The sequence below is a fragment of the Pristiophorus japonicus genome, chromosome 19 (genome assembly GCF_044704955.1).
Source record: "Pristiophorus japonicus isolate sPriJap1 chromosome 19, sPriJap1.hap1, whole genome shotgun sequence".
NCBI classification, from domain to species: Eukaryota; Metazoa; Chordata; class Chondrichthyes; family Pristiophoridae; genus Pristiophorus; species Pristiophorus japonicus.
The window spans coordinates 5,133,230-5,144,849 of record NC_091995.1 but is presented as its reverse complement, the minus strand read 5'-3'; the positions used below and the strand labels follow the sequence as shown (position 1 = coordinate 5,144,849).

Below are 11,620 nucleotides of genomic sequence, written 5' to 3'. Positions count from 1 at the left end.
TACACATGCGAGCACCTCCTTTTCTACCATCCCGTAGCCCCTTTCTGCCTGGGGCAGACTTCTGGAGGCATAAGCTACTGGCTGTAACTGACCCTTGGCATTGACATGCTGCAACACATACCCGACACCATAGGATGACGCATCGCACATTAACACAAGTTTCTTACATGGGTCATATAGCGTTAACAGATTGTTGGAACATAACAAATTGCGTGCTCTATTAAAAGCCCTTTCCTGGCTGTCCCCCCAGACCCATTCGCGACCTCTGCGTAGGAGCACCTGTAGCGGCTCTAGCAGGGTGCTCAATTTGGGAAGAAAGTTACCAAAATAGTTCAGGAGCCCTAGGAATGAACGCAGCTCCGTCGTGTTACGGGGTCTGGGTGCTCTCTGGATCGCTTCCGTCTTGGACGCAGGAGGGCTGATCCCGTCTGCTGCTACCCTCATCCCCAGGAATTGTACCTCTGGAGCTAGGAAGACACACTTCGCCTTTTTCAGTCGCAGCCCTACCTGGTCCAGTCTGCGTAGCACCTCCTCCAGGTTGTAGAGGTGTTCTTCAGTATCGTAACCCGTGATGAGGATGTGGTCCTGAAAAACCACCGTCTCTGGAATCAACTTGAGGAGGCTTTCCATATTTCGTTGGAAGATCGCGGCGGCCGAGTGAATCCCGAACGGACATCTGTTGTACTCAAACAACCCCTTGTGTGTCATGATGGTGGTCAGCTTCTTCGACTCACTCACCAGCTCCTGGGTCATGTAAGCTGAGGTCAGGTCCAATTTTGAAAAAAGTTTGCCACCGGTTAGCGTTGCAAAGAGGTCCTCCACTCTCGGTAGCGGGTACTGGTCTTGGACTGACACCCGATTGATGGTGGCCTTGTAATCGCCACATATCCTGACCGACCCATCCGCCTTGAGCACCGGCACAATCGGGCTCGCCCAATCACTGAATTCGACTGGCGAGATGATGCCTTCCCTCAGCAGGCGGTCCAATTCGCCTTCTATCTTTTCCCGCATCACGTACGGCACCGCTCTGGCCTTGTGGTGTACTGGTCTGGCGTCCGGGTTTATGTAAATCACTACCTTGGCCCCCATGAAAGTGCCAATGCTGGGTTGAAATAATGAGTCAAATTTGTCCAGGACCTGTGAGCATGATACTCACTCCACAGAGGAAATTGCATTGACATCGCCCCATTTCCAGTTCATGACAGCAAGCCAACTCCTCCCCAGTAGTGCGGGGCCGTCCCCTGGGACAATCCAGAGTGGCAACCTGTTCTCCAAATCTTTGTGGGTCACGACTATCGTGGCGCTGCCTAGCACCGGAATGATCTGCTTTGTGTAAGTCCGTAGCTGTGCGTCAATCGGCGATAATTTTGGCCTCCTGGCCTTGGATGCCCACAACTTTTCGAACTGTCTGATACCCATCAGGGACTGACTGGCACCCATGTCTAACTCCATTGATACTGGGATGCAATTGAGGAGCACTTTCATCATTATCGGTGGCGTCCTGGTGTATGAACTGTATACGTGCTCCACATGAACTCGCTGAACTTCAGCTTCCAGCGATTTCCCCCAGTGTCCATTTCTGCAATTTCTGCAGGTATTTTGCTCATCTCTGCAAAATCCGGCTGAGTGTGTGCCTCCACGCCTCCAGCATGAGTTGCGGTTTGAAACAAAAGGTCCCTTGCCAGTCGATCGTCCCTGACTGCCCCTGTTATTGCACCATTAACAGGTGTTGATGGCCCCATTGTCACTTGCAATGGCGTAAATCGCTGTTCAGCTTGCCATTGTCTCTGTCGAACTCCCCCTCTGGGTTCAACTACATGTTGGGGCATGCCTGACTGTCCTTGTCTGCCTGGAGAACTGTGTGCTGCTTTAACAATGTTGAATCTCGGTCCCAACCATTCCTTAACACAGTACCTCTCGTCTGTTCTGCTAGTGGCCATGCTCGCGCGGTTTAAATCCCAGTTTCTTGTCGCCATTGATACGTCCTTACTACACAGTATAAATACACACGAGGTCCATGCTTGAGAGAAGCTCAGTCTGTGACCTGTCCTTTATTCCTTAGCACTCAAGTGATGAAGGTGGGTGGAGCTTCCCCTTTTATACCTGAAGGTCCAGGTTAGGAGTGTCTCCCACCTAGTGGTCAGTGTTCTCACGGTGTACAACTTTGGTCAGTTTATACATGGGTTACAATGCTGGTTGAATGCATGACACTTTGTGTGTCGAAGTATTTTCTAACTTCACTCCTGAAAGGCCTGGCTATAATTTTTAGATCATGTCCCGAGTGCTAGACTCCCCAAGCAGCGGAAATACTTGCTCTCAGTTCCCCTTAATCTCTTGAAAACTTCGATCAAATCACGTCTGTAACTTCTAAATTCCAGGGATGGGTCAAATAAGGATCCAGAGCAAGGTGCAAATAAAAAAAAACGTTTAGTCCATGATTCTGGGACGTAATTATTCCCCAAACCGCTTAAAACAAATAAACGCCGCTTCTATTGTGCAGTTTAATAACAGGCTTGGCAGCAGAGGTGTTGCTGATTGATCTCAAACACCGCCATGTAGCGCCACCTTCTGCCTGTGGAGCAACATTACAGGCAGGAAGGTCACCGGGTTCCTGCAGTTCACAGCTCATTCCACCCAGTGAGTTCCCCTCCACAATTCACCATCCATTTGTTTCTTCTCCCCCCTCCCCGCTGCTCTCTCTCTCCCCGCCCCCCGCTGTGACAGACTGATGCCCATCAGTTTGCAGGAGACAGGGTGAAATTATGGGATGGGCCTGTTAGTGACCTTTAACCCCGCAGATTGTCAGCGGGGCGGAGTTTTTCCCGTCATTCTGTCCCGGATTGAAGAAGGGAAAGATTCTCTCAGTGAAAGTGTGGGTGAAAGTGTGGAGATGGGACATGTTGTCCGCATTGTAAAATGACACCTGTCCGCCCTCATAGTCCAGGTACACCCCGATCTTCCGGGGCTTCACACTCGGGGTGAGGGGGGTCTGTGAGGGGGAGGTGCGGGCAAAATAGTCACTTCCGCGATACAGCCCCACAATCCAGTATACGGTCTCTGGGCTCGGGGTGAATATCCCTCTCCTCCCGGCAGACTCTCGGGTCACTCCCAGACGCCACTCAGTCTTGTCCCCCACCTTCACCTCCCAGTAGTGTCTCCCTGATGTGTATCCCTCCGATCCCAGGACACAGGACCAGCGATCAAACCTCTCCGGGGTGTCAGGGAGCGGCTGTAGTCTGTCTCCGAGTCTCACACGGGTCCGGTCCTCAGACAGGATGAGCCGGGGATGGGCTGTGTTCGGATCCAGAGTCAGAGAGGCTGGAGCTGGGGGAAAGTTAAAGTAACACAGTCAGTGATTTAGTTTCTTGCTGTGATTTATTCAAACACTTTCCTGTTTAAAGAGCCCACTCGGGCTCTGGGTTGTGATCCTGGAATCTGCTGCCGCTCCAGGCTTTACGTCCCGGGGGTCGATTTCGGGCCCGACTCAGCGCAGTCAGTGCCCAGAGATAAAGACCCGGAAACCACTGGAGACAGCAGGGTGGGGGTGGGCAGAGAGAGATGGTGGGGGGGAGACTGGGGTTTAAGCAGCTGTTTCCAAAGGCCACAAGGAAAGTAGTGTTGTAAATAAAGTATTTCACAGGTAAGACAGAGTCCAGTATAAGGAATGCGATGGAAATAAACACACTGCAATTACATCTGAAGGAGAAACTTACATTTCTAATGTTCCTGACAAATGCCTCAAAGCACTTCCCACAATGTATTACTTCACATACACTCCGCAAAAAGTATTTGGGAGTGATTTACGTCTCACAATCGCCCGGATTTACACCGTAAACGGAGCAGTAACGAGACAAAAACCACCCGCAGTGCTTCCCACCTGGTTCCCACCAAGGCACGCCGGGAAATTATGCCGCATCCGCAAAATAGGAATCCAGCGCTCCCGCACTAAACATGGGGGAAGCCTCATTAGTTTATGCAAACCGGATCCCAGAATGTACATGGGACCCCAGTGCAATCTTGATCTTCCATTGGACGGTGCGTGAGCTGTGCAAGTCCCACCCAGTGGAACAGTCTGTAGAATGGCCCAACCTGTGGTCCTTAAAGGGACCGCTGGAACCCTCACAGGGAATGATGCAAGGAGTTAGTTCCGTCCGGTGTCCTGGACAATATTTATCCATCAACCAACATCATGAAAACAGGTTATCTGGTCATTATCACGTTGCTGCTTGTGGGAGCTTGCTGTGCATAAACTGGTTGTGGCGTTTCCTACATTACAACAGTGACTACACTTTAAAAACTCTTCATTGTCTGTAAAGAGCTTTGGGACGTCCTGAGGTCGTGAAGGTCGGATATAAAAACACGTTCTTTCTATTTATTCTCTGTGTAACAGCTTCTCTGTGGCCGGGAGGTGCATGAATTGTCCTGCCCGCTGCTGGCTGCTCCTCGGCTTTGCCCCTTCGCCCCACAACCCCCACCATCCTACCTCCTCCCCCCCCGGATATATTTTCCTGTCATTCTCTGAGTTTGAGACTGTCGCTACTTTGTTGTAGACTCTGTGACTGTGTTAAACCTCTGGATGTTTATCTTCTCTCTGCGGTTTAGGATCTTGAATACTTCAGTAAGATCACCCCAAGCCCTCCCTTATCCAGTGCAAAGACTCCTGACTTCCAGACTAGACACGGACATCAGTGATCATTTAATCCGGGGTCTGGGAGCCGGTTTAGGCCCCTCTCATCTGGATTTAATGATCATGAAAAGGAATATAGGAGATTTACCGGGGTTAATGGCGTCTATCATGTCTCTCCACGTTGTGTACTGTAAAGGGCCGTTGAACTTTCCGATAGACAGGGCGCCATCTGCTACTGACAGCACGGGATAGTCCTCACTAAGCTTGTAAATATTACACAGTTAATGTTATAAATTGACCATAAACACTTCACCAAACTGTGCAGAGATTCTGTAAAGTGCATGTCCTACTTCCTCTTCCGACAAGCTTCCTCCTGAAATAAATAAAACACAAACAGTGAGGACAGTAAAAGACTTTCACAAATCTTGGAGAAGTGAGTAGGGATTTTATTATCAATGGCTTGTGATGATCTGGAATGCACTGACTGACAGGGTTGAGGAAGCAGATTTAACAGTAATTGTCAAAAGCGAATTGGAAATACACTTGATAGATCCAAGTATAAGAATACATAAGAATCAGAGTGTGATACAGCACAGAAGGAGGCCATTCGGCCCATCGTGCCTGTGAACCTTCAGAGACAGTCGCCACTTCTCGGGCCATTTTAATGGGGAAATCTTTCCTGCAGCACTGATATCCTGCCAGCAGGTGGCAGCGGTGCACCGTGTAACACTGAAAGACTTGCGATCAGACAGTGTCTCAGGGACTGGGAGGGCAGCACTTGCAGTGTTCAAATACAACAGTGCCGACATTTCTTCAAAAGTACTTCGAGCACTTTAAAGCGCTTTGGGACGTCCTGGGGTCTTCTGTGTACCTGTCACCGGATATCACTTCCTGACATTCAGGGCACTTTGTGCTTTCGGATGAGCGGCTGCAATCATTAACACAATTCAGTTTATCAATCTCGATCTCACACCGTGTGTCACCAGAGGGTTTGTGGTCGGCAGTGAGTTCGGTCTGGAGCAAAGTGCACTGGAATCTGGATCCCCGCCCATCCCCGCCTCCTCCCTCCCTCTCTCTCCCTCCTCACACTGCCAACACCCCAGGGACCGTTACCCTCCCGGACAGGGCTCAATTATTCCCCTCGGCTCTCTAACCCTGTTAGTCCTTCAAACTGCTCTAGGTTTTGTCTCCCTGTGTAAAAGTCGACGGGACATACACAAGTGTATAATAATAGTTCCCCGAATATTGCAGTGAATTCATCAGGAAATCGCTGAACTGAATTCAAGGCAACAACATCGAAACTGAAAGCGGATTGAACCAGGAAGTGCTGAAACTCAATCATGGCTTCTAATCAGCGGGCCCAGAGTTTTGCTGAGGAATTAAATTGTCCCATTTGTCTGGATTTCTTCACCGATCCGGTAATACTGGAGTGTGGGCACAACTTCTGCCGCTCCTGTATCACACGGTGCTGGGCAAAGAAGAGGAGAATCTCCTGCCCGGAATGTAGAGCGGAGTTTTCGAAAAGAAACCTCAAGGCTAATCGGGCCTTAGCGAGACTGGCTGAGAAAGTGCGAATATTAAACTTGAATCTGAAAGAGAAGGAACGTAAACTTCACTGTGAGGAACATCACGAAGAACTGAAGCTGTTTTGTGAAACTGACAAGAAACTGCTCTGTGTGATTTGTGCAGTCGCGCGGGAACACAAATCGCATAAGTTCATGCCCATTAAAGAAGCTGTTGGAATCTACAAGGTAAAAGGGAACAGATTGGATCACCTGATTATTTTATCACATTTTCATGGTCTAACACTTTAATTCTGTGATTTTCTCTCCCAATCCCAGGATCGGCTGAAATCTTCCTTAGATTCTCTCACAGAGAAGAAATCGGCGGCTCTAGAAACGGAATTAAAACAGAAACAGCAGATTTCCGGAGTTAGGGTAAGGTCTCCCTGAGCTGATTTTCTGAGATCTCGGTTAGTTTTGTTCCCTCTATCGCGGTACATTAATTATGTTTCACATTTCATTTGGTAGGAACAGTCGAGCAGTCTGCAGACCCGCATCACATCCCAGTTCACTAAAATGCACCAGATTCTCACTGAGAAAGAGCAGCGTTTAATCCGAGATCTCAGGGAACAAGAGGGGAAGATTGTAGAAAAAATGGAGAAAAACCTTCGAGAAATTCAAGAGAATTTAAATTCTATTCAGGAGGAGCTCTCAAAGTTACAGAAACAGATGGAGCAAAAAGACGGACTGATATTTCTGAAGGTGAGGATTATATTGTGGGTCAGTTCAGTGAAACTTCACACAGTCACAAAATAACCGATGACAACTGAAATAAATGCAGCATTTGCTGAAAAATTCGAAACTGATTTAAACCGATTGTTTTGTCTATTCCCGGCCGGTTCTGTTGTTGTCACTAAACTAATCGGCTCCCACTGTGTCCGCACATTCCCGGGAATACCTGCCACCTCCCGGGAATAAGTTGTTGTGTGTGGGTGTGTGTGGCACTGTGGGTGTGACAGTCACTGTGGGTTTGACAGTCACTGTGTCTGTGAGCGGCACTGATACGAACATATGAACAATGACGGACAGGTAAAGACCATCTGGGCCTGTCCCAGGTTCCGATACCTTGTGTATCACAACATATCCAGTCCACCCTCCCCGAAACCATGTGATCTTCTGGGAGAGGCAAAAACAGATTAAAAAAACCCGGGCCAATTAGGGGGAAAAATCTGCGAAATTCCTCTCTGACCCATCGAGGCAATCGAAACTAGTCCAGATCATCACTCTGGCCATTAAACTCCCTGTAATACCTACCTTCTGTTCGAGTTAATCTCCGCAGCAGCCAGAAACAAATCCAGCGTTTGCTCGAAGGAATTCAGTGAGTCTGCATCCACCACATGAGAGGGCAGCTTGTTTCAGAGGTCTACTATTCTGTGTGTAAAGAACCACCTCCTGACATCTAACCTAGATCTAGCCTTATAGAACTTAACTTTGTCCCCCTGGTCCTGCCGAGCCCATTGAAATAAACGGTCAGCTGGAACACTGTCGATTCCATTCATTATCATAAACCTCAATCATATCCCCCTTAAGTCTATACTGCTCCAAGGTAAAGAGTCCCAACTCATTTAACCTATCTTGATAACTAAGGTAACTTAGATTTGGAATTAGTCCAGTAACCCACTTCGGCACCCAGTCCAGAGCCTCAATATTAACCACCATGTAAGGAGACCAAAACTGGACATAGTATTACAAGTACGGCCTGACTAAGGTCTTGTACAAGGACAAAACAGTATGCCTCGTCTTATACTCAATTGTCCTATGGATACACTCCAATACCACATTTTCTCTAAGTATTCCTGCATGGCACTGCTCATGTACCTTTAAGGATGTATGCACTAGAATGCCCAAATCTGTTTCTATCTCCACCATCTTTAATGTCGTTCCTGGAGGATGTATGAATATTGAGTTACAGTATCTGACACACAAATCAGAATGTTCAACTACTTACAACCATAGAATCTACACCACAAAAGGCCCACTGTGACTGTGCTGTCTCTTTGAGAGATATCCCAATAGTCCCACTCCCCCTGCTCTTTCCCCACAGCCCTGCATTTTTTTTTCCTTTCAAGTTTATTTCCAATTCACTTTTGACAATTACTGTTAAATCTGCTTCCTACACCCTGTCAGTCAGTGCATTCCAGATCATCACAAATCATTGGTCAAAAAATTCTTACTCACTTCTCCAAGATTTGTGAATGTGATCCCCAGGTCTCTCTGTTCCTGCACCTCATTTAAAATTGTACCATTTAGTTTACAATGTCTCTCCTCATTCTTCCTTCCAAAATGCCTCACTTCACACTTCTCTGTGTTAAATTGTACCTGCCCTGTGTCTGCTCATTTCACCAGCCTGTCTGTGTCCTCCTGAAGTCTTTTACTGTCCTCACTGTTTGTGTTTTATTTATTTTAGGAGGAAGCTTGTCAGAAGAGGAGGTAGGACATGCTCTTTACAGAATCTCTGCACCGTTTGGTGAAATGTTTATGGTCAATTTATAACATTAACTGTGTAATATTTACAGGATCAGTAAGGCCTATCCCGTGCTGTCAGTAGCAGATGGCGCCCTGTCTATCGGAAAGTTCAACGGCCCTTTACAGTACACAGCGTGGAGAGAAATGATAGACGCCATTAACCCCGGTAAATCTCCTATATTCCTTTTCATGATCATTAAATCCAGATGAGAAGGGCCTAAACCGGCTCCCAGACCCTGGATTAAATGATCACCGATGTCTGTGTCTAGTCTGGAAATCAGGAGTCTTTGCACTGGATAAGGGAGGGCTTGGGGTGATCTTACTGAAGTATTCAAGATCCTAAACCGCAGAGAGAAGATAAACATCCAGAGGTTTAACACAGTCACAGAGTCTAGAACAAAGTAGTGATAGTCTCAAACTCAGAGAATGGCGGGAAAATATATCCGGGGGGAGCAACGTGATAATGACCAGATAACCTGTTTTCATGATGTTGGTTGATGGATAAATATTGTCCAGGACACCGGACGGAGCTAACTCCTTGCATCATTCCCTGTGAGGGTTCCAGCGGTCCCTTTATGGACCACAGGTTGGGCCATTCTACAGACTGTTCCACTGGGTGGGACTTGCACAGCTCACGCACCGTCCAATGGAAGACCAAGATTGCATTGGGGTTACATGTACATTATGGGATCCGGTTTGCATAAACTAATGAGGCTTCCCCCATGTTTAGTGCGGGAGCGCTGGATTCCTATTTCGCGGCTGCGGTATAATTTCCCGGCGGGCCTTGGTGGGAACCAGGTGGGAAGCACTGCGGGTGGTTTTTGTCTCGTTACTGCTCCGTTTACGGTGTAAATCCGGGCGATTGTGAGACGTAAATCACTCCCAAATACTTTATGCGGAGGGTATGGGAAGTAATACATTGTGGGAAGTGCTTTGAGGCATTTGTCAGGAACATTAGAAATGTAAGTTTCTCCTTCAGATGTAATTGCAGTGTGTTTATTTCCATCGCATTCCTTATACTGGACTTTGTCTTACCTGTGAAATATTTTATTCACAACACTACTTTCCTTGTGGCCTTTGGAAACAGTTGCTTAAACCTCACTCACCCGCCTCCCCGCTCTCTTCCGCGCCCCCCACCACCTCTCTCTCTCCATCCCCCGCTGTCTCCAGTGGTTTTCGGGTCTTTATCTCTGGGCACTGACTGCGCTGATTCTGGCCCGAAATCGACGTAAATCGACCCCCGGGGCGTAAACCCTGGAGCGGCAGCAGATTCCAGGATCACAACCCAGAGCCCGAGTGGGCTCTTTAAACAGGAAAGTGTTTGAATAAATCACAGCAAGAAACTAAATCACTGACTGTGTTACTTTAACTTTCCCCCAGCTCCAGCCTCTCTGACTCTGGATCCGAACACAGCCCATCCCCGGCTCATCCTGTCTGAGGGTCGGACCCGTGTGAGACTCGGGGACAGACTGCAGCCGCTCCCTGACACCCCGGAGAGGTTTGATCGCTGGTCCTGTGTCCTGGGATCGGAGGGATTCACATCAGGGAGACACTACTGGGAGGTGGAGGTGGGGGACAAGACTCGGTGGGAGATCGGAGTGACCCGAAAGTCTGCCGGGAGGAAAGGGGAAATCATCCCGAGCCCAGAGACCGGATACTGGATTGTGTGGCTGGATCGCGGAAGTGACTATGTTGCCCGCACCTCCCCCTCACAGACCTCCCTCACCCCGAGTGTGACGCCCCGGAAGATCGGGGTGTACCTGGACTATGAGGGCGGACAGGTGTCATTTTACAATGCGGACAACATGTCCCATCTCCACACTTTCACCCAGACTTTCACTGAGAGAATCTTTCCCCTCTTCAGTCCGGGACGGAATGGCGGGAAAAACTCCGCCCCCCTGACAATCTGTGGGGTTAAAGGTCACTAACAGGCCCATCCCATAACTCTTTTGGGCGGGGGGACAAAATAAACATTAGATCGAGTGCCCCCCGATCTGGGGGACACTGCAGACACTTTTAACTGCCCTCTTTATTTATTTTTTGTTTTTTGGGGGGTTTTTTGTGATTTTTTTGGGGGGCAGTAAAACCATATAATTTACAAGTGCCCCCTATAAAAGGGGAGGGGGACACTAAAACCCAGCAATAAAAACAAATTAAACTTTAAACATATAAAATCAAATTAAAATGTGGTTGCCGGGGGTGATGATGCTCTCCAGTCCCTCCGGCGCCCACCTCTCGCGGACCGGTGGAAGGCCCATCCCATAATTTCACCCTGCCTCCTGCAAACTGATGGGCGTCGGTCTCAGTCACAGGGGGGGGGGGGGGGGGGAGAGAGCGGGGGGGGTGGGGGGGGGGGAGAGAGCGGGGGGGGGGGAGAGAGCCGGAGGGGGAGGGGGAGGGGGAGAGAGACCGGGGGGGGGGGAGAGAGAGCGGGGGGGGTGGGGAGAGAGAGCGGGGGTGGGGAGAGAGAGCGGGGGGGGGGGGGGGAGAGCCGGGGGGGGAGGGGGAGGGGGAGAGAGCCGGGGGGCGGGGGGGAGGGGGAGGGGGAGGGGGAGAGAGCCGGGGGGCGGGGGGGAGGGGGAGAGAGCGGGGGGGAGGGGGAGGGGGAGAAGAAACAAATGGATGGTGAATTGTGGAGGGGAACTCACTGGGTGGAATGAGCTGTGAACTGCAGGAACCCGGTGACCTTCCTGCCTGTAATGTTGCTCCACAGGCAGAAGGTGGCGCTACATGGCGGTGTTTGAGATCAATCAGCAACACCTCTGCTGCCAAGCCTGTTATTAAACTGCACAATAGAAGCGGCGTGTATTTGTTTTAAGCGATTTGGGGAATAATTACGTCCCAGAGTCATGGACTAAACGCATTTTTTTTCATTTGCACCTTGCTCTGGTTCCTTATTTTACCCATCCCTGGAATTTAGAAGTTTCAGACGTGATTTGATCGAAGTTTTCAAGATATTAAGGGG

The 11,620-nt window shown here is 49.2% G+C and overlaps 2 protein-coding genes across 2 annotated transcripts; one reads left to right on the top strand and one right to left on the bottom strand.

The window, feature by feature from the left end:
* Positions 1-2,776: 2,776 nt before the first annotated feature.
* LOC139230635 (E3 ubiquitin-protein ligase TRIM39-like) lies at positions 2,777-5,565 on the bottom strand. Its single transcript, XM_070862449.1, has 3 exons — positions 5,524-5,565; positions 4,776-4,890; positions 2,777-3,324 (listed from the first exon to the last, which is right to left on the bottom strand). Exons 1-3 carry the CDS (start codon positions 5,563-5,565, stop codon positions 2,777-2,779), a joined length of 705 nt encoding a protein of 234 aa, XP_070718550.1.
* LOC139229663 (zinc-binding protein A33-like) lies at positions 5,366-10,959 on the top strand. The gene is made up of 6 exons (XM_070861183.1): positions 5,366-6,378; positions 6,469-6,564; positions 6,658-6,891; positions 8,597-8,619; positions 8,706-8,821; positions 10,036-10,959. Exons 1-6 carry the CDS (start codon positions 5,968-5,970, stop codon positions 10,581-10,583), a joined length of 1,428 nt encoding a protein of 475 aa, XP_070717284.1. The 5' UTR covers positions 5,366-5,967; the 3' UTR covers positions 10,584-10,959.
* Positions 10,960-11,620: the final 661 nt, after the last annotated feature.

Excerpts from the sequence above, each read along its gene's own strand:
- LOC139230635 (XM_070862449.1), bottom strand. The coding sequence starts at position 5,565 with ATGATTGCAGCCGCTCATCCGAAAGCACAAAGTGCCCTGAAT. Across the intron at positions 4,891-5,523 it reads AAGCACAAAGTGCCCTGAAT|CTTAGTGAGGACTATCCCGT; the intron begins GTCAGGAAGTGA and ends AATATTTACAAG. Across the intron at positions 3,325-4,775 it reads GATAGACGCCATTAACCCCG|CTCCAGCCTCTCTGACTCTG; the intron begins GTAAATCTCCTA and ends ACTTTCCCCCAG.
- LOC139229663 (XM_070861183.1), top strand. The coding sequence starts at position 5,968 with ATGGCTTCTAATCAGCGGGCCCAGAGTTTTGCTGAGGAATTAAATTGT. Across the intron at positions 6,379-6,468 it reads AAGCTGTTGGAATCTACAAG|GATCGGCTGAAATCTTCCTT; the intron begins GTAAAAGGGAAC and ends TCCCAATCCCAG. Across the intron at positions 8,822-10,035 it reads GATAGACGCCATTAACCCCG|CTCCAGCCTCTCTGACTCTG; the intron begins GTAAATCTCCTA and ends ACTTTCCCCCAG.